This window comes from Dermacentor albipictus, chromosome 1 (assembly GCF_038994185.2).
Source record: "Dermacentor albipictus isolate Rhodes 1998 colony chromosome 1, USDA_Dalb.pri_finalv2, whole genome shotgun sequence".
Classification (NCBI taxonomy): domain Eukaryota; kingdom Metazoa; phylum Arthropoda; class Arachnida; order Ixodida; family Ixodidae; genus Dermacentor; species Dermacentor albipictus.
In genome coordinates, this window is record NC_091821.1 from 469,731,110 (window position 1) to 469,751,796 (window position 20,687).

At 46.8% G+C, this 20,687-nt stretch overlaps 1 protein-coding gene across 1 annotated transcript; it reads right to left on the reverse strand.

The window, feature by feature from the left end:
• Positions 1–304: 304 nt before the first annotated feature.
• LOC139054499 (uncharacterized) lies at positions 305–7,241 on the reverse strand. Its single transcript, XM_070531552.1, has 5 exons — positions 7,144–7,241; positions 6,554–6,715; positions 2,349–2,537; positions 2,098–2,211; positions 305–1,149 (listed from the first exon to the last, which is right to left on the reverse strand). Exons 1-5 carry the CDS (start codon positions 7,239–7,241, stop codon positions 468–470), a joined length of 1,245 nt encoding a protein of 414 aa, XP_070387653.1. The 3' UTR covers positions 305–467.
• Between the last annotated feature and the right edge of the window lie 13,446 nt (positions 7,242–20,687).

Below are 20,687 nucleotides of genomic sequence, written 5' to 3' on the forward strand. Positions count from 1 at the left end.
TATATGGCGGGCAAAAGGCTGTTCAACACGAGCTACTTAGGTTAGCAAGCACTTCTGACAAAGCAGATGAAGTAACCGAGTGAGTGGCACGGGGAATGTGACATATACTACTCCACGAAGGCAGGTTTGGTGCCTTCAACCACGATCGTGTTTGAGAAATTAGTGCCTTGCACACAATGTTGTACAACGCGGCTGTGAAAAAGCATGGCATGTGCTTTAAGCAATGAGCCCCACAGCCTACTTGCGTCTCACAACACTCAAATGACACGGCAAGGCGCCTTCTGCAGACACAAAGTAATCGGCAATATCATCCCCCAAAGCCATGGCGGTATTAGTCGGGCGGTTGCTAGCTGGCGACGCACCCGGAGTGCCAAGCTGGGCTACCGTCTGCCTCCACTGGCCATTATGCACTGTCTCCCCTAGGAGGCTGTCGCCGTAGTCGTCAGGGCAATATGCCTTGTCCACCATTAGAATGTTATGGAGGTACGCAGTATCATATCGGTAAGCAGGTCTGGCTCCCTTTCTGCCGTTCCCAAGAACACTCGCCATCTTGAAACCAAAATTCCAAACGCGTTTTCCACACATCGCCGTGCCCGAGATAGGCGATAATTGAATACTTTTTTCTTTTTACTAAGATTTTTCGCGGAGTACGGGCGCATCAGGTACGTTCGCAAGGGAAATGCCGCGTCACCTTCAAGACAAACGGGCCACGTCGACACGCCTGACGGTAACTCCAGAGTACTTCCTTCAAAATGGGTTCTAAAAGTACTGTCTCTAAAAAATGAGCCGTCTGACAAGCGGCCTTGTGCCCCGATGTCAACAAGGGTGAACTTGTAGCTGGCATCCGCAACAGCGAGGAGAACCAAATAATATTTCTTGTAGTTGAAACAATCTGATCCGCTACGGTCACGGCATTTGATGGCGAAATGCTTCCCATCAATACTACCAATGCAGTTGGGAAAGTTCCATTTCATGTTGAAATCTTTTCTTATTCGCTCCCACTCCGCTGTGGTTGGACACGTAAGCACGACAGGTGACAATCTGTCCCAGATGGCCCGCAACGTCTCCCCCAGGATCTTTGATACAGTCGACGTATGCATCCTGTAGCTGATAGCTATATCGACGATGGATCCCCCGCTAGCGAGGAACCTGCAGAAAGAAAATATCACATTTTAATTTCACCTTCAAGTGGTCACTCTCCGCTAGAAGCCAACATCTTAATTTCATCAGAATGATGTTCATTCCTTCCTTCTCTTCCTCCAGAACTGATATAATACACACAGGGGAATGACGCAAATCACCACGGTGGTGATCGAACAACATTATTAACAGAGACGGGAAAGTTGAAGTACATAATTTTTCTGTAAATGCAGTATGATGCACCAATTTATCGTGCGCGTATTGAATACCTTTGTGGAGATTCTTGATTGCTGCTTCACGATCTATGAAACGCTAATAAGATAACTGTAATAACAGTAATAAGGTAAGTGGACGGGTGTTGCACGCATAAGTATCACGCCGGGACCTATTATTTATTTGAACAATTTATTTGGAATAGCAAAATAAACTTATGCCGAAACTCCACTGGAGTTGTCGAAGTATGCGTAAGCATACCCGCAAATTTTATTTGGCCTACCTCGAAATTTCAAGTTGGCCCACCCGCAGATCTCAAGTTGGGGCATCGCATTACTTAAATTGGCCCACCCCAAACTTAAGTTGGCCCTCCCCGAAGTTTCAAGTTGGCGTATCCCCAAATTTTAAAAGGTTTTACCTACAAGTTTAAGTTGGCCCTCCTCCAAATTTAAAGTTGGTCCACCCCTAAATTTCAATTGGCCCATCCCTACTATAGGCTTCTTAACGCGTCTTACATGGAGCCGAAGTACCCCTATGAAAATTTCCTCGGATCAATTTTTTTATTAGGCTTGCATTGTTCCGGATCGCCTATAAAGCTTTCGTCATATACATTCACACCATTATAACGAATAAATGTCGTAACTTACATTACACGTAGCTACTATATATTACACTTTTCGCGTGACGTGCTGGGGTTTTCGGCAAAGAATGCTTATGCATTGAAAAATAGGAACGCGCATTTACCTTAATGTGACCGCGAGGCTTTCCGCCGGACTGATGGGTCTTCTGTGAATTGGTGGATGAATGATCCTGACGTACAGAAGGCTCAGTATTTCCTCAAAAGAAGCCTTTGTCATCCTGCATTAGGAAATGAAAAGCTGATCTTATTTCAGCACTTTCAGATGCTCGCACTCGCAAACTGCAAGCGCAAGAATTTTACACGGATTTTACTTTTATACACGCCAGCCCTCCGTGTTTATAACGTGCTCACCTACCTGAAGTACTTAAGATGGTACTCGAGGTCACTTTGTCGGAGCTCCTGCACGAGGTGATGGTATTCTCCGAGTTCCGAGTGCTTGTCGAAAATCCCGCGAATGTAGATTGATCGCCTGCGCTTGCGGCGCAAACGATGCAGCAACAATGCCAGCACCAGCTTGCGTCGTGCAGGGTTGCTCCATGCCATCCTGGAAAGATGCGCAATGTTATTAAGCACGAAAAGCATGGCACCTAGACCGCGACCACGCTTGCAGGTCGGCGCGTAGAATCAAAAAGGGCGCGATCTCGAAAAAAAAAAAAAAGAAAGGAGAGAGAGAGAGAGAGAGAGAGAAAGGAAACGGCGGGCGTGCGCGTCCGCGGTGTTGACTTTCTGCGCATGCGTTGGGACGGTTGCTGTGGCAACGCGCGAGCTCGGGGCGCTCGGTGCAGCGGCCGCCGGTTGGAGTGTAGAGCGTCGGACCTATGGTCTGACTCGCGCATGACGCGGCGTCGCCGACATGACGTAACCGACCGCAACCGCCGCTAACCCGCGCGCCGAGAACGTCGGAGTATAACTTGCCCTTTACACTTCCGAACCGATCACCATCAGAAGAAGCTGCCGAGAGCGACGGCGTCCGGACCGTTGGGGTTATAGCCACTCGTAAAATAGGTGGGAAGGAGTGTAACATGGAACGCGCGGCAGCGTTTCATTGAACGCTTGGCAGCGTTGCATCCAATGCGGCGCCAGATTGTGCCGCGACTGTGATTGGGGGACTTGAGTGTTTGCTACGCATGTGAGATGATAGTTTTCTTCGTTGCTGCGGCGCGGCCTGCAGGCCAGATGGAACAAAGACGTTTCAGAAGTAAGTCTTGGCGCCTTGTCGCAACACTTATTTTACCCTGAAATAAAGGTTTTTTCAGTTCTTTTACCTTGCAGTAAAGGTTGTTGCCATTTTTTTTTTACCTGCAAGAAAGGTTGCAGTTTTTTTAACCCGCGCGAAAGGATGTTGCAGTAGATTTTTTCAAAGTCTGCATTGCATCTTATTTTTAATCTGCAGCGAAGGTTGAAACGTGCAGCAGATGTCACTGCAGTGTATCGTTTTTTTTTTAAATCTGCAGCAAAGGTTGTTTTCTATAGTTTTACACGTGCAGTAAATCTCATTGCAGGGCATTTTTTTATAAACCTGCAGTGAAAGTGGTTCTGTATAGTTCAAACGTGCAACAAATGTCATTACAGTGTAGCTTTGTTATATCTGCAGAGAAGGTTGTTGTGTATAGTTTAAATGTGCAGCGAAAGTTGCGTTGTTTGTGTTCTTTCGAAAAACATCGCATTTCAGATGAGGGCGCTTGGGAACTTAGACTGTGCGCTAGTTTTTTTTGTGTCGCGACTTCTGTAATACTTTTGGGAGTTCGTTTTTGCGTATTGTTGCGACTTTGTTCGGCTATGTGTGTATGTCGGTGCAGAGCAGAAGGAGGCAGCTCTTAAAATGACTCTCTCTTCTTTTTTTTTTACTTTACAGTAAAGGCAACTTTCCTTTATACCGGGTAGTTCCGATACAATTTAACTTCTAAGATGGCACCCATATCGGGCATTTTTTTGAAAGCATGATTCAGTATATCCGCTTGCCCGCGTTGTAGTCCCAATTAAAGGAGGCTTTTTCGGACTACGCGCCACTTTGTGGGATGGTCACTTTGGCTCGGTGGGGAACTCGGACACCGTGTCCCATTCGCAGTTAGGCCACTACTTATGCATAAGTGAGAGCCAACACACTTCATAGGAAGAATTGGAAGTTGTTATTGTGCGCTAAAGACAGGGATAGGAAAGAAGCGTATGACATGTGCCAGTGTGTAGTGTTTCTTCCTTCTACGCAGTTTTTGCTCGTGCATAAATAATAAATAATATTACACATAATAATAAAAGCTCGTGGAATGTCAACACGATGTCCTTCTAGGTAATCAATGAGCAGGCGTAACTCCTCGTCGCATCGCTGATGCTGAGTCATTTGTGATGTTGTCACAGCTCCTAGAAACGGGCAATCCTGTTCATTTTCCCTAAGCGTAGATTCCGTGTATTCAATCGGTGCACGTGACAAGCAATCTGCATCACTGCTTGTGACCGGACTTGCCTACGACCGTTACATCGTATTCCTGCAGCCGTAGACTCCATCTTGCCAGCCGTCCAGATGGGTCTTTGAGATTCGCCAGCCAGCAGAACGAATGGTGGTCGCTGATAGGTCGGAATGGTCGGCCATATAAGTATGGTCTAAGCTTAGTATGGTCTAAGCTTGCTGATGGCCCATATCACCGCGAGGCATTCTTTTTCTGTCGCTGAGTAGTTCACCTCAGCCTTCGAAAGTGTTCAACTGGCATACGCAATGACTCGTTCCTCTCAGTTTGGCCACTGAATGAGGACGGCACCGAGGCCTAAATTGCTTGCGTGTGTGTGAATATCAGTTTCGGCTTCCTCATCGAAATGAGCAACTGGGTGGTTCTGAAGACGCTTTCGGAGCTCATTGAAAGCATTCTCCTGCTCATTCAACCAGACGAAAGGCGCGTCTTCCTTCGTTAGCCGTGTTATTGGTTCGGCGAATTTTTGACGAAGCGTCTGTAGTAGGCGCAAAGTCCTAAGAATCGCCTAACAGCCTTTTTGTCGGTTGGTTTTGGAAATTTCCCCACTGCCGCAGTCTTCTTAGGGTCCGGGCGAATGACTTCTGAACTGATGACATGGCCGAGGAAAAGAAGCTCGCGAAAGCCGAAATGACATTTCTGCGGTTTTATAGTCAGACCTGCTGATCTAATAGCTTCCATCACAGCCTGCAGTCGTTCTACATGCTGCTCGAAGGTGGTAGAAAAAACCACGACATCGTCGAGATAAACGAGACAGGTTTGCCATTTCAGACCGGTGAGCACAGTGTCCATCATCCGCTGAAATGTGGCAGGTGCGGAACAAAGTCGAATGGGAGCACTTTGAACTCGTACAGTCTGTCTGGCGTCACAAAAGCCGTCTTCTCACGATCTCGTTCGTCCACTTCTATCTGCCAGTAGCCGCTTTTGAGGTCCAGGGAGGAAAAGAATTTGGCATCTCGTGGTCTGTCTTGAGTGTCATCGATTCTTGGAAGTGGGTACACATCCCGCTTTGTGACGGCGTTCAGCTTTCGTTAATCAATGCAGAAGTGCAAGGTTTGGTCCTTTTTCTTTACGAATACCAGAGGCGACGCCCACGGACTTGCCCACGGCTAAATTACGTCGTCTTCAAGCATTTCCTTAACTTGACTTCCGAATTCTTCCCTCTCTTTTGGTGACACTCGGTAGGAATGCTGGCAAATAGGCCTCACTGATTCCTCCACAATTATCCGATGTTTAGCAATAGATGTCCAGCGGACTTTGGATGACATTGAAAAACATTCGGCGAATTCTCTTACGACGGTCTCTATTTGCTCCTTCTGATTGACATCTTGGAAATTCGATGGTGAAGACTCTGGAATGCTGAGATCTGGAACTTGGGCGAAGTTATTAAGGCTGGCAATAACGGTTCCCTTCGCGACATGTTGCACGTCATTTCCAAAATTAGTGAGGAAAACGTTGGCACATCCACCACGCAGCTGAACAAGGCCTCTTGCCATGCAGATCCCTTTTTCGAGTAGGAGACTGGTGTTGCTGTCTGCAATTCCTTCGTAGTCGCTGAACGCGTCGCTTCTAACTGTGACGGCTACGCCGGCTCTCGGAGGAAGCATCACGTCGTCATCGGCAATGTAAAGGGCGTCGAATTTTTGTTCAGTGCTTAATGCTGCGACAGCGTGCTTGGTTGAGAAGGAAACACATGATTCCCGCAATTTGATTATAGCGCCATTATTCTGCAAGAAGTCCATGCCAATAATCAAGTCTCTTGAGCACTCGGAAAGCACGATAAAGCTGGCGACGTACGTGAAGCCTCGTATTCCTATTCTAGCTGTACACTTGCCCGTCGGGTCGAAGAGGTGACCTCCTGCTGTGCGAACTTGTGGCCCTTTCCAAGGAGTCAGCACTTTCTTCAGTTTCCTGGCGAGCTCACTACTTATTACCGAGTAATCCGCATCTGTATCCACTAACGCGATCACTTCGTAACCGTCAACAAACACACGTAAATCGCAAGCAACGTCGCTCTTACGGCACTGGTTTCTCAGTCCCTCGTCGTCGCTCGGAATCATCGATGGAGCTTCTCTTTTCGCGTCGGCAGCGGCCTTACCTCCCGAGGCAGCTGACTAGTTTTCCCGACGCGGGCTCTGTGAACGGCGTCTTGGCGAGCTTGAAGGGCGGAGGCTCGGTGACCCATGCCTCAATGTCGCTGTTGATCGAGGTTGGTGTTGCTGGTAGGCGTATGGGAAGCTTTGACGAGTAGACAGGTACTCTTCGATTTCAAATGGACGCTCACCATTTCGAGGGCAAGGTGCGTTCACCGAAAAACCACGAAGCCCTACCTGGCGATAGTGGCACATTCTGTACAGGTGGCCAGCCTCACCGCAGTGGTAGCAGAGAGGCATTCGGTCAGGTGTGCGCCATACATCGGTCTTCCTAAATCTCCTGTCGGGTGGCGACAGCGTATTTTGAGGCATCGAGCTATTCATAGAGGAAGTGGCTGCGACGTCAGCACGTCCTGGAGTTTGCCGCAACACATCGGCATACGATACCCTCGGCTGGCGCAGTAATGGCGCTTGGCGCTGCGCACTCAGCTGTGGTTCCCGGACCGCCCGTCTGACCTCTTCGTGAACAACGTCTGCCAGTGAAGAGGGCGTTGGAGCGTTGTGGTCGAGCCGTAGCCTCTGAAGCTCTTCTCACACTACAGATCGCACGATCTCCCGTATGACCTCCATGCTGTTTCCGATGGCGGCTGGAACAGAGCCTACAGAGGTGATGTTCATTTCCCGGTTGTACATCCTTGATCGCTGTTGCAAGGTGCTTTCCATTCTTGTCGCTTCACAACGAAATTCAGCGACGGTGCGCGGCGGGCTCCGAACCAACCCTGCGAACAGTTCCTGTTTTATGCCTCTCATTATATGGCGAAGTTTCTTGTCTTCGCTCATGTTAGGATCAGCTCGGCGGAATAGGCGGGACATGTCTTCTACATGCATGGCCACGCTTTCATTGTTCCGCTGTTTCTTGCCTGCAAGGCAGCTTCGGCCCTCTCCCTGCGGTCGGTACTCGGGTAAGTCGCAAGCAACTCCCGACGGAAAGCATCCCACGAGACAAATGTCGCTTCGTAGTTTTCAAACCAACCACGTTCGTGCGCTGTCCTCTAACGCGAAGTAAACGTTTCGTAGCTTGCGCGCTCCGTTCCATCCATTGAACTCAGCGACGCGCTCAAAGCGTTCCAGCCAGTTCTCTGCGTCTTCAAATGTGTCGCCGTGGAAAGGCTCTGGAGTCATTGGCGAGTTCACCACGATGTGAGTTGGCGTGATTTGAGTTGCCATCTCAGTAGCGTTTCCGTTAGCAGATCCTGATGCTCCGATAGAATCCGACACACGGGAAAATTCGGGGGGGGGGGGGGGGGGGGCTCACGACGTAGGCGACGACTGCTGCGTTGGTGAACAGGAGTCAATTCGATGGGTCCAAGTCGCCGTGAGTCCGGGCTCCTTTCTCTGACTCGAGAAGGGCTTGAAATCATACCCCGCACCTCCACCAGAACTGTAAAGGGCCGTTTATAGTCCGACGTAACGCACGCGCGCGCGCGCGCGCGCACGCTACGTCACGTCGGCGAAAACGACACCTCTATAGTCGGGCGCACCGGCGCAGATAACGTAACCGGCGGCTTCCAACGCGCCCCGGCGTGCCCGGCGCCGATTTGGCTCTGGAGCCATTCGCGCGTCGAAGTCGGCGGAACTCTCGCACCACAACGCACTGCGCGCGAAGAAAAAGGCGCCAACACAACTCCGCAGACGGCTTTTGCGGACGGCGCGCGACTTGGTGAACCTTCTGCGCATGCTCCGAAGATAGCAGCCTACGGCGCGCGCGTTGAAGTATAGAGGGGATGGCATCTCGGCTGGCGCAGCGCAACCGACGTAGCGTGACTGACCGCGAACGACACTCGCCCGCGCGCCGATAACGTTGGACTGTAAACGAGCCTTAACGCACAGTTGAGTGACGCTACTTTAATAACTTTACACTGAGCGACCTTGTGCCCGACAGACAGCTAAGCAAGAGCCTCACTAAAACGTCCAGTCACTTTCGCCGCAGTCCTGCACCTCTTCTTCCCTCGTGTTCCGCGCTGATGGCGATGGCACGTTGCTCCGATTGCGTGTGCCTTGCGAGCCCGTGTTGCCCGCTTCACTGCCGCTATCTTTCTCAGGTAGCAGTAAACAGCTCGACGCACGCAGGAAGCGGCTGGCGCGCATAATTTGAAATCATGTGCCATTATGCACAATTCATGAGGATGGCACTGTGAACAGGCTTGTGCCGCCGTGGGGTCATTCATTGAAAGAAGAACACGGTTTCATTGAGATGGGTAGCTAATGTACAAGATGTTTTCGTGCCAAAAATATTGCACCAGACTAGAGAACATAGCAAACTGTAGTCGCAGCCTGATGCTCCGGGGAGAAAATAGTGCATTGTATTGTTTGACGGTGACGTGATATCACCAATAATGACCAACAAATTCACAGTGGCTTCAACGTGTTGTTATCAGTGGCTTTACTCAACAATAAATGTAACAAAAACATGGACGTTTCGCCACCTATGCGGATGGCATCGTCAGTACGCAAATGGCAACAAATGTGAAAATACATCCTATTTATATATGATACTGCCGTAAACATCCAGCAGGGGGCCACGGTTAGAATTGCATGCAGATTGATTGCGACGGATAAACCATGATTCCACAAATTTTCTTGGTCCCCATCGGCGTTCCCGTGCTAACGTGGTTACATCATCAAAATCGAACATGTGTCCTTTTGTTAAACAAGGCTCCACCAGTGCCGTCTTTGCAGGTGTGGCATGTATGGCTTTCGTAACGTCCCTTAAGTGTTCCTTGAGTCGAGTGCCACGTCGCCGCCCCGTGTCGACAATGTAGCTGGCGCCACAGTCCGAGCAGTCAACCTTGTAGAGCCAGTGATTAGACGTTGAAGTACGAGTTCCTCTGGCTTTTGGAACATTTTTTCACAGCGGCTTTCGACAGCATTCGTTTCGCTTTCTTTTCCCCGCTGTGACAAAACGAAAATAAAAATAACGTGCCAAACAGTTGCAGCATTACACTGGCTGCTGCCGACGAGGTCGCAGCAGGATGCGGCGTACCTTCCAGAGGTCAGCATGCACGCCCCGTGCTCCTTAAAAAAGGTTCACCACGCGGTTGCGACGCTGCTGGCCCCACAGGTACAGCTCCCGCGTTGGTGGCACCCGCATGGGTGGTGGTGGCGGGTCGACACCTGCAGTCTTCTGGACAACTGGCGGCATCTTACTGTCGTCATCGTCCTCTTCGGAAGCAGGCTCACGTGCCGCCAAGGCAGTATTGCGGAGAGCTGTGCAAGCAGCAGTGATAGTCGCTGCTCGATCGGGTTTTTTAGAGCAGGGTCCCGTAACGCTGCAAGGAGCGGAACCTGTTCTATAGGACCCCGATGGACCTCTCCACGATATTGGAGAGGTCCACTGGAGAGGTTGCAGGGGCCTTCGGGGTGCTGCCAGTTGGATGATCTGGCACTGGTGTCAAGAGCCACGGCTCCAAGGAATATGGAAAGCATATTTAGCATCAGCAAACGTTCTTGTTTGCTGGCGCTAAATAGGCTCTCCAAATCAGTTTATCGACACGCCCAACAAATGGCAATGCTGAAATTCATACCGAGGTATAGCCGGAGTCTTCTGCGCAAGGGCATGATGACAGTTTTAGCGATATCTGGTTCATGGTGGCACACATTTGCAGCACTTACCAAGCAAATATTCACCAGGGCGCAGTTTTGCTTCTATGTAGCCACGGAGAGGGTTACTACGCCACAGCCATGAATCGTGACAGGACCCCGACAAGCAGAGGTTGATGTTTTGGATGCAGAGGTCTGCATCGCATGTGCGCAGATAAAAAAATTGTGCAAATAGTTTGTTCAATGAGCGTATGTGAATCTGTGCACACTGTGACAGACTGTTAGAATACTGCTATGAACAAATCTCAGACATGAAAGGATTGTAGTTAAGGTTTAAACACGCGGGCTTGTTTTCGTCAGGGCATTGTCAAAGATTAGCCCGCCTTTTCAATTCTCGGACGTAAGAACTTGCTGGCACCCCCGCGTTTAGCCACATCACTGCTATGTGTTTCAGCTAATGTTCCACAACACCTACGACGGGCGCTACTTGTATTCCAACACGTAGCGCCCACAATTAAACGTGTGCACATTGAACGAGGACGCAGGACAGCGAGTACTACAGCACAATTCAGGAGCGGTATTTTGAGTCCGTCGACATCGTGAATCGAGCTTCAGGGATACTCGGTGATCGAGAAACGGCAATTTCATACGCTCTGAAGCCCGCTGAACCGCAACGCAAGATTTCATCAGTGTTTCATGCGATGTACCCTCAAAAGGAATCAATTCCTGTCGTGGATAGATCCAGAGTACCGCTCATACTAGATTCTGTAGAACAGTCAGAGTGAAATAGGAAATTTGCGTGACACAAAAAAGTAAACTATGGATACAATGAAAGAATAACACGATCATGGTGTTCATGGCATAGAACTCCTTCATCGACATATAGCTCTTTGTATCCCCGGGGCTCAGACATTTGGGCTGCTTTATGGCGATAAGTGTGCCTTCGACGCAGCCAAGCACACCGGGGATGAGTCCTAGCCGCGCAAACACTGCCTTTACCCTGGCCTTCGCGGCTGTGGTCTGGGGGACGACCACCCACCGCTTTTACCCGCCAACGACAGGTATGGCGTTTGCCACTTCGGGGATAGTGTCGCTGATAGACTACTGCGACAGCCCAATGAATTATTCGCTGCCGACACCCTGCTGGAAGCTTCCCGTTGTGAAAAACCTCCGTGCACGCAACATCTTTCGTTCAGTCGAAATTCCACTGGCTTGCTGGCACCCGATGATGGCGTCGAGTTCACCGCACAACCAACGCACCGTTTCTTTTGAGGAACGAAAGCGACGCCGGAATTTGCTTTCTGTCATTCATTAAAACGCATTTCGCAGCTCCAGACGCTCTCCTTCCTCCTCAAGCAACGCCAGCGCTATTTTCTCGAAGTAAACTATGTATTCGATCCGAACGTGCCATTACGCAGCCACAGCCGCTGGTTCGATCCAATCCAATCCACCAGACGCACCATGCGAAGCCGGTCTCGTAACGAGCGTAAGATCGCTCCAAACTTCCCAACTCCCGTCGGGTTCGGCGCCAAGCAGACGACATGGTCGGTTGCATGATGATCGACAGGAGCGTGTCGTAATTTTGACGTCACCAAAAACGTGGCCGCGCCCCGCGGCTGGCGACGTCGGCGAGCAGTTAGCCAATTGCGTGCGCCGTTAACCGAACGAACGCGCTGAACAACGATGTCCAATCGCACCCCAGCTCTTTGAGATGGTGATTGGTAAGTTTGGCAATAGCTAGAAATGTGATGGATGGCTTGCTAGTTGGTTGACGTATTTCATAATAAATGTTTTCAGTATAATTCATGGTATGTTAATTAGGGGTGGTTTATGATAATTAGTCTCAGTTGCTTGCTCAATCTGGAATTTGATGTCCAGTGTAAGTACTCAGTTATAAGAACTTCACTAAATGATAAGAGCAAATGTGTGTCTACGTCGAAGGGCGCAGATTGTTGTGAAAAAGAGAAACAAAGACGCATAGCATGCTGCAAATGAAAACAATTTATTCTCCAAGTGTGGCAGCAGCAGTTATAAAACAACTCGCACATTTGCCCAGCGAAAGCGTAAAAGACAGTATCAACAAACGACAAAAGCTGAAAAGTGGTCACACAGGAGAGGAGGCAGAGAAAATAAACAGCTGTACATACGAAAAGGATATAGTACAAAATGAAGATAGCATTATTGAACAGCTCATCTTACGTCTCTTCCATGGTTGTTTCATGCAGTGCACCCCCAACCTCCATTACTTACGCATTTCTGTTGAATCATGGCATGTTTTGGTGTTGGTCGCTTATCCCATCTCCAATTCAGGACTAATGTTATAAAAATTCAAATGGCGTGCTTCATGATCAAATCGTGGTGTTTGCACGTAAAACCTCAGAATTCATAGTAAAAATGGTTGTGATTGCCAGCAACTGTCTTTATTTTCTGGTCGTGCTCAATTCACACCAGGTGGACAACGACACAAACAGAGTATGATATGCTCCTGTGACCAAAGTAACAAAATTTACGAAGAGCGCCAGTGTAGCACTGCCAATCACAATTCATTCAGGTGTGAGCAACCGAGGGCCACCATGAGGCATTCAAGTTCGAGTCACCACAACTTATGCGCAAGTCCTGCTACTTGCAAGCCCAATGGACGCTATTCATACAATGCTTTCAGCTGTACCTTACCGCTACCAATGAAGAAGCCCTGCCTGATAAACGAAAGCTAGCCCTACAGCTCAATTTAGCCACAACACTGGTGATTGTTACATACGTAATGAAGAAGTGTAAGACAGCCGAAGCGCAAGCAGAATCGCCAATGCAGCGCACGAGACAGTGGTCAGAATGAACCAGTTCTCTTCTCTGAGGACCTTTCTAGATCCACAACGCACGTCCAATAAACCTCTCGTCAAGTGCTGGGGTATCCACAATGCCTGCCCCCTGGAACTCCGATTCTGCACGCTGCATTCCACCATGCCAGCCGATACGGCCTGGCAGACGTCGCCACCACCAGCTACCCTTTTCTCCGGCACAGTTTGCCAGAGACCCCGCTGTGTTAAGTGCCAAAGACAACCACGATGTTTGCGTCTGGCTCACATGGTACGAGAGACGGCGAGAACACACAATTGATGATACTACGAAGATGAACATTCTGATATTTTACCTCTTGGATGTGGCAAACTTGTGGTATAAGAACCTCGAAACAGATTGTCAGACCTGGCGTGCTTGCAAAGCGTCCTTCTTGGATGTTTTCTGCTGCCCTGCCGTCCGGAGGCTGTGAGCTGAACGTGTACGCGCTCAGGCGCAACATCCTGGTGAGACATGTACTAGATATATCGAAGACTTCGTCAACCTGCGCAGGCGTGTGGATGTTTCAATGACAGAGGCTGCTAAGATTCAGCATATAATGAAGGGCATTGACGATGCGTTTTTGAGATGTGCTCCGTTAGGCAATTCAGAAGGAGATTGCCAATGGCAATCCAGCAACAGCCTGTCACTGCATCCTTGAGATATGCTGAAGCAGCGAAATGGCACCAGCCACCAACCTACTTGCCATTTCGTCCAGCCTCGCCAACGACTATCCCTTCTACACCCGTTCCTTGGCATGCTCCCATTGCCGCGACAGCCCCTTCTCCATGTATTGGTGTCATCCCATCGTCGCCGCGAATCCTTGCCGTATGTGCATTCGACATGTGTAATGATTGACCGATCTGGTCTGCATGTGGCGGCCCCTGCCACATTCGCCAGGCACTGCGGCCATCGCATGCAAAATGTTCGGGATACTTCAACATACTACGTTGACCGGCCCTGTTCACACTACGACTCTTCGGACCCGCAATCCAGTATGTCGCTGAGTGGCCGCCAAGTCCAGTTGCGCAACTTTGCCGCTCTTTGTCTTCAATGCACTGTCGTTCTGCCCCCGAAGAAAAGAGAAACTGACTGCCGCAGTCCAGAAGCAAGACCTGCACCGCTGTTGAAACGCCGCAGTTCTCAACTTTTTGCGTCGAACGTTGTCGGAAGTTTTTGTGGACGGCGCCCGTGCATGCGCTCATGCGCTGCCAGTTTTTATTTGCGCAACGCTCTCCAGTAAACGCCTAAAAGTGACTTCTCTTAGTGGACTTTGACTGCGCACAGCAAACGGCCTCATGTAGCGGTTTAATCTGACTGACGCTGAGTGTTTGGACCTTTATGGCCCCTCCGCGGTGGCAATACAGCTCTTTGGCCTCTGCTTCACGTAGACGGCACCTCCGGACTGGCCCTCCCGGGGGAAATTGGCAGTCACCTTTTCCTGTCGTCTTCCTCCACACGCTTTTCCTTTACCCTCTTCTTTTACACCTGTCCTGTCTTCTTGTATCTTCTATTCGCTTCAAAGTTTCGTAGGTGGCAAGGGTTAACCTTGTGTGGCTAACCTAACTTGGTTATGTCGTATTACGTTATAGTATCGATGTACAGCTGGCGTGGGCAGGACATGTTCGCGTGTTCCTGTCCCGTCCCTCGCTGGGCTCCTTGGTGGGCGGCTGGCACCGTGGCTGAACACTACTTTTCTACGGCTCCTCCTTTCCCCCAATATAATCGCCCCTCTTATAGAAGAGGGCCAACCGAAGTAACCGATTTTTTTTCCAGAAACGTAGCCTTCCCAAAATACCAGGTAATACATACTGAAGTAGAAGAGAAGCCAGCAAGAATCTTGTCCCCGTTCACAGTATCCAAGTCCTTGACAGAAGCCCTCGGCCCTGGCTACAAGCTTTCAAAAATTTCTAGCCGCGATTTGCTGCTCTAACTTCGAGACAATGTGCAATACACAAAACTGTCAAACATTGCCTCCATTGGGGACATCCCTGTCTCCGTTACATCCCACCGATCCCTCAGCACTGTCCGCGGTGTAATATCAGAAATCGATTTCGTACAACTAACGGAACAACAAATTCTTGAAGGGCTCACCGATTAAGCTCTCATAAACGTTCGTCGGATCAAGATCCGGAAGGACAACAAAGAAATCGACACGAAACACCTCATCCTCACGTTCAACATCTATACACTCCCTGAACAAATAGAAGTCACCTACTTGACTATAAATGTAGGACCCTACATTCCCAACGCCCGCAGATGATTCAATTGTCAGAGGTTCGGCCATGGCTCACAACTTGCGCAAAATGTGCTTATAAAGAACAAACTTCTGAAAACTGACGGTGCAGCGCATTGCGTAAACTGTGAAGGAGAACATGCCGCGTACTCCAGGCCGTGTCCTTCCTGGAAAAGAGAAAAAGAAATCATCACGTTAAAAACGAAAGAAAACATTTCATTCAAAGAAGCAATAAGGCGTATTGCGCTAATAAACACATTCTCCTTCAATGGAAGAAGCAACTTCGCCGATGTGGTGCGACGGGGCGTAGCTCCACACCAACCTTCGGCGCCTGCTGAGGCCACGGTGACCGGGCCTCCGGCAGAGCCACCCACGCCCCAGGCAGAGGCAGCACAAGCTGCCCTGCCACCTACTGAGCAGTGCCCGCCGGTCCTCAAGTCGGCCGCCCGCAAGGTTTCTCCTCAACGGGAGAGGCCTGAAATACACACCCGCGGTATCGCAGAGCTCCAGCGCCTCAGGAGAGGCCACGCAACCTCAGCGGCACAACTCACTCGAAAAAAAAAGAAAAAACTCACCAATAACGGGTCCTCAAAAACGAGCAATCGAATTGTTTTTAGCCACGCCCCTACAAATTAATTAAAGATGGCGTTCGTGATACATTGGAATTGTCGCGGACTTACTAAAAACTACAGCGACATAAAATATGTCTTAAACTCATTTTCTCCTATGGCTTTGTGTTCAAAAAAAAATAAATTAGGACCACAAAAAAGAACATTTTAAAGAAATACAAAGCATTTCGTTGTGACAGCAAGCGAGTAGGATCTTTGGAGGTGTCGCGATTATAGTGCAGAATGGTGCCACTACTCATGAAATCAGGCTTCAAACGAAATATGTAGCTGCAGCAGCGACCGTCCTGGATTTTAAAACAAGTACAATACGTACTGTGTATCTGGAACCACATCTGAATGCTACGCTTCATGATTTAGAAGCACTTTTTAAACAGCTACGAGAGCCATATTTAGAAGTAGGGGATTTTTATGCACACTCAGCGTTTTGGGGAAGTGACCAAACGGACACTAGAGGTAGTATCCTAGCAGGTTTTATTGTATCAAACAATGTCTGCCTGCTCAATACAGGAAAGCACACATATTGCTCTCAGAGCTCAGGAAAAATGAGCTGCTTAGATACACCTTTTAGTTCTCCACTTTTTACAGATTTTAAATGGGAAGTTGACAACCACTACGGAAGTGATCACCTTCCTGTGAAAATTAACTTATCATCCCAAGCAAGCCACGTCGTCGGAAGCTCCACATGGCAAACTGGGCACTGTTTCGAGAACAGGCCAGCCTGGGTAAAGCTCTTTCAAGTAATCTCAATGTCGACGATCAAAACAAATTGTTCACAACCTGTATTATTAATGCCTCGCGGCTAGCTATTCCTCAGTCCTAAGTTCCGTTTTAAGTACTGAAACATAAAAACAAAAAGCTTGTCAAAGTATTTTGTCACACACTTTGCCAATAGTTTCTTGAAACTGCTGTAATCCTCAGAATTCCTTAGAAGTGGATATTATTGGTGAACTTGCTGGCTATAATTTGTAAAGTGCAATATGTGCAGTAATCCAATTAATAAAAAACCTAATTGGTCTTTTTTATTTAGTTGATTATGTTTTTCAATCTTTTCCCAAGCAATGTAAGCCCCTTCGAGTAATCCAGCTAAATGTCTATAATTGTCCTATCTGGCACAGGCAATTTTTAATAAAGACACCACAAAATCTAAAAAAACACTCCTCGTATTTACTGCTGAATGCAGTAAATACAATGTGCGACAGTGCAATAAATATTACAAAAACAGCATAAAACAACAGAGGAAGCCCCCAAACAAGTAAAATTAAATATTCAAATAGTTATTCTGTTGTGAAGCTTGAAAAAACGCAACGTTAAGCTATGCGTTACAAAAATGCGGCAAGGATGTAATCCTGCTATACATATTTTGTTGACCATTTTACAGAGGATGGGTCAAAATTTCATGAAACATCCTGTTTGGCCACTAGATTTTGCAGTAAAATTATTAAAACTAGTTTGTCTAAAATTTCTACTAAGGGCATGTGCATTAGCAGAAAGCAACTTCAATTATTTCAATGCAACATGTGTTCTAAAATCATTATTTGAGGATTTCAACATGATGCAAATGTCAGGCGTGCAACACACTGGAGCTGTTATAGATTTAATGTCCTCTTTAAGACAGCTGCCATTTAAAATATGTATTGAAAAGAAAATAAACTACCTTAGAATGCTTTTGTGAATGTAGGTTTTGCTTTCTACATTAGTTGGCTCAAATACCATGTAAAAGCATGTTGTAAAAAGCAGTTTTTTTTCTGGCCAAGGTAAAGATAGTACTTTCAAAATAAATGTTCAAAAAGAATGACATACAAGGATAGTGTCTTCATGGAAATGTGCTTTGTAGAAATAGATCTAGTCAGAACAATGAATGCTGGAGAATACCTACGAGCATATTAAGTTGGACGTGAATGAAGAAATAGTTGAAGTGAGGCTAGACGTCTACAAAAATGTGTGCCTACCAGCTGTGCAATTATGGCACTGGGGTCTTCCTTGGCCAAACGAGGCACGGACATGAGCACAGATACAGTATAGTAATCTGAAAAAAAAGGGAACATAAAGGCAAGGAAACAAACAAGCTACAGAAGGCTGGTAAAATTCGTCAAACGAAATGTAATTTTATGGTACAAAGGTATACTGCATTCAAGACGTGTTTAATTGAGTTCAGCAACTGTTAGGACTGCTCGAATATCACTGGCTTCACCATACAAATATCTGTGACCAATTAATGCTGGAGGCATGGTAACAAAGAAGCTCAAGTCCACGGCTGACATTTAATGAGCACTTCAAAGTAGGAAAGTATGAACACCTTGTCAATTTGTTTTTTTTATTACCACAGCCACTTACCACACAACACAGAGGCCAATTGCAATGAAATTTCACTTTCACTTTGGAATGACTAGCAGTATGCACAAACAAAGCACTATGTGGTCTGGGTAGTTAAGATACATGATGCAAATTCACTGTGCAGAAACAAAGACGACAAGAATGTAAATGATGATAAGTGCTGCTCTTGTTAATTTATAATTTTCCTGTACTTGTCTAGTTTCCGCACTATGAATTTGCATCAATGCATCTGGACTAGTAGTTCTTATTGAGCAAAGCTTCTTTGCCTACTTTCCCAGGTTTGGCATAGCTGCCTGGCTGTTGGGTCGGTTGCTATATCGGCGAGTATATTTGTGGATACAAATACAAAGGTTCTATGAAAATGCCTGCAAATAGCTTATGTAATGCTTGCATGGTGAAAAAGTATGCTGTTTTATGCAACAAGAAACTCGATTCCTACATAAAGCCTGAACATATGTCAGCCCACATGTATCCTAAAGAACACCTATCTGTCACGGGAACAGTGAATTATTTGTAACGAATTCTTTAATTTGCATTATTTTCCTTGATTTAGTCAATCTGTATATGACCATTCTTGGCCAATCCTCCACAATGGGCTCATCCCACTGCAATTCCTACATAAAACTCCCCAAACCAAAGCACTCTTCATTAGTTACCAAAGCTTCACTTCACATAGATTCCAACATATGCATTGAATCTGCATAATTTATTTTTTAATGACAAACTGAATAGTCCATAGATAAGACACTTGGTAGTTGATAGAGACTAGAGAGATGCTGGAACATCATTTCGAACATTTTCATGCACTGTCATACCCAAGTGCCTTGCTGGCTCTCAACATTTCAGGGTTTGGATCCTTTCTGGCAAATGGTAATAGCAGCGTATATTTTTTTAAACTTTTGGTATTAGAAATGTACATTTTTCTGAACTTGTCCTTACATTTCAAAGAAAATTTTTTCACAGATGCTGCTCTATGTGTAGATATGTTTTCTTATGCACTCCACAATTTTATTGCCACTGGCCTTTAATGGTTTCAAAAATGAAGCTTCTGGCGGTCCTACAATGCTTGTATGAGTTAACATTTTCCAAATTATTGACTATCAATAACAGAAGCATAGTTCTGTCGACTTTGTTCAAATACAGGTAAAATATTATATTCTGGGGTTTTATGTGGCATAACTACGTTACAATCATTAGGCATGCTGCAGTGGGTTGGGGGACTCGATTAGTTTTGACCGTATTTAACATGCACACAAATACAAACATGTCAACGTTTTCACATTTCACCCTTATCAAAATGTAGCTGCTGTGACTGTGTTCAAATGCAGGAAACCTGATGTGTTGTTCCTTCTACATCATGATCGAATTATATGCAAACTAAAACTGTTTTGAATTCCACCCACCATCACTGCCTTCCTGAACTTTACTGCACATATCTAAAATGAAGCCCCTGTCCTGTAGAAAATACAGCCGGAGAAACACAATTACCATATTTAAGTAATTTCATGATCTGGGTTGCATGTGGCATGAACACTTGGCAGTGTTAAAAAGGCTACAAGTGCTGGTAAACACTACTAGTGTTGAATCCGTGATTATGTCTAGCATTACACAAGAGTTCTTAGAAGTAGCAGAGCAAAACTGCAAGACCGAAGACTCGCTTATTGCATGCAAAAATTTTCCAACAGGTCTATCAGTACATTAACTGCAGGGTAACACATAGCATAGGATGAAAAGGTGAGAGTGACTGTGAACTTGTTTGCGTTTCAGCCACTCAACATCAAGGTTATGTGTACAACTTACAAGCGTTGTCCGGGTCTTCTTCCAGTGGACGTTTTTTCTTGGGTGCCAGTGCCAAGATTCTCTGCCCATATTTCTCCACAAACGCATTTATTCTTTCTTTTGCATTCACACCTGTCAGCCAATGGAACTCGTTCAGAAGCTGCAAAAATGTTTAAAAATATGAACAGCTGCAACACCAGATATACTTGGGACTACAACCATGAATGAACTACACTGTTGCAATTTCTTTTCAATTTTTTCGTAAATATATTGCGCAGCTTCTTGACAGGTATAGAAAGAGTGACAACAGTATTAGCTCAAGAAAATAGATTTAATCTGGAAGATATTACAGAAAATCAAGGATGACCCTTTTTTAATTTATTTAAGGTAATCCTAATTTACTACCCAGACTCGAGTGCTTCCAGTAGATTTTTCGTGCCAACAAGAGACCAATTTACGTCATATTTGAGTAATTTTCATGGCAACAGACTGAGAAATTTAGAAAAGTGCTCTTTGTTGATAAAAAAAATATAGCCACTTAGGCTGATATTGTGCAATGTTGCATTCTTGCAATTCTCTTTCGCTGTCATAGCGATGATACGTGGTAATTGGTTAGAATCAATGCCATTGACTTGCTGTCTATCACTAAATATTTTAGAGCAGTAGCCACCACACATCTTTAAAAGCTAACTAAAATGCAGATTTCGCAAAATCTACATAATGCTTTAT

Excerpts from the sequence above, each read along its gene's own strand:
- LOC139054499 (XM_070531552.1), bottom strand. The coding sequence starts at position 7,241 with ATGTACAACCGGGAAATGAACATCACCTCTGTAGGCTCTGTTCCAGCC. Across the intron at positions 6,716-7,143 it reads GAGATCGTGCGATCTGTAGT|AGTACCTGTCTACTCGTCAA; the intron begins GTGAGAAGAGCT and ends TTGAAATCGAAG. Across the intron at positions 1,150-2,097 it reads AGCCTCGCGGTCACATTAAG|GTTCCTCGCTAGCGGGGGAT; the intron begins GTAAATGCGCGT and ends TTCTTTCTGCAG.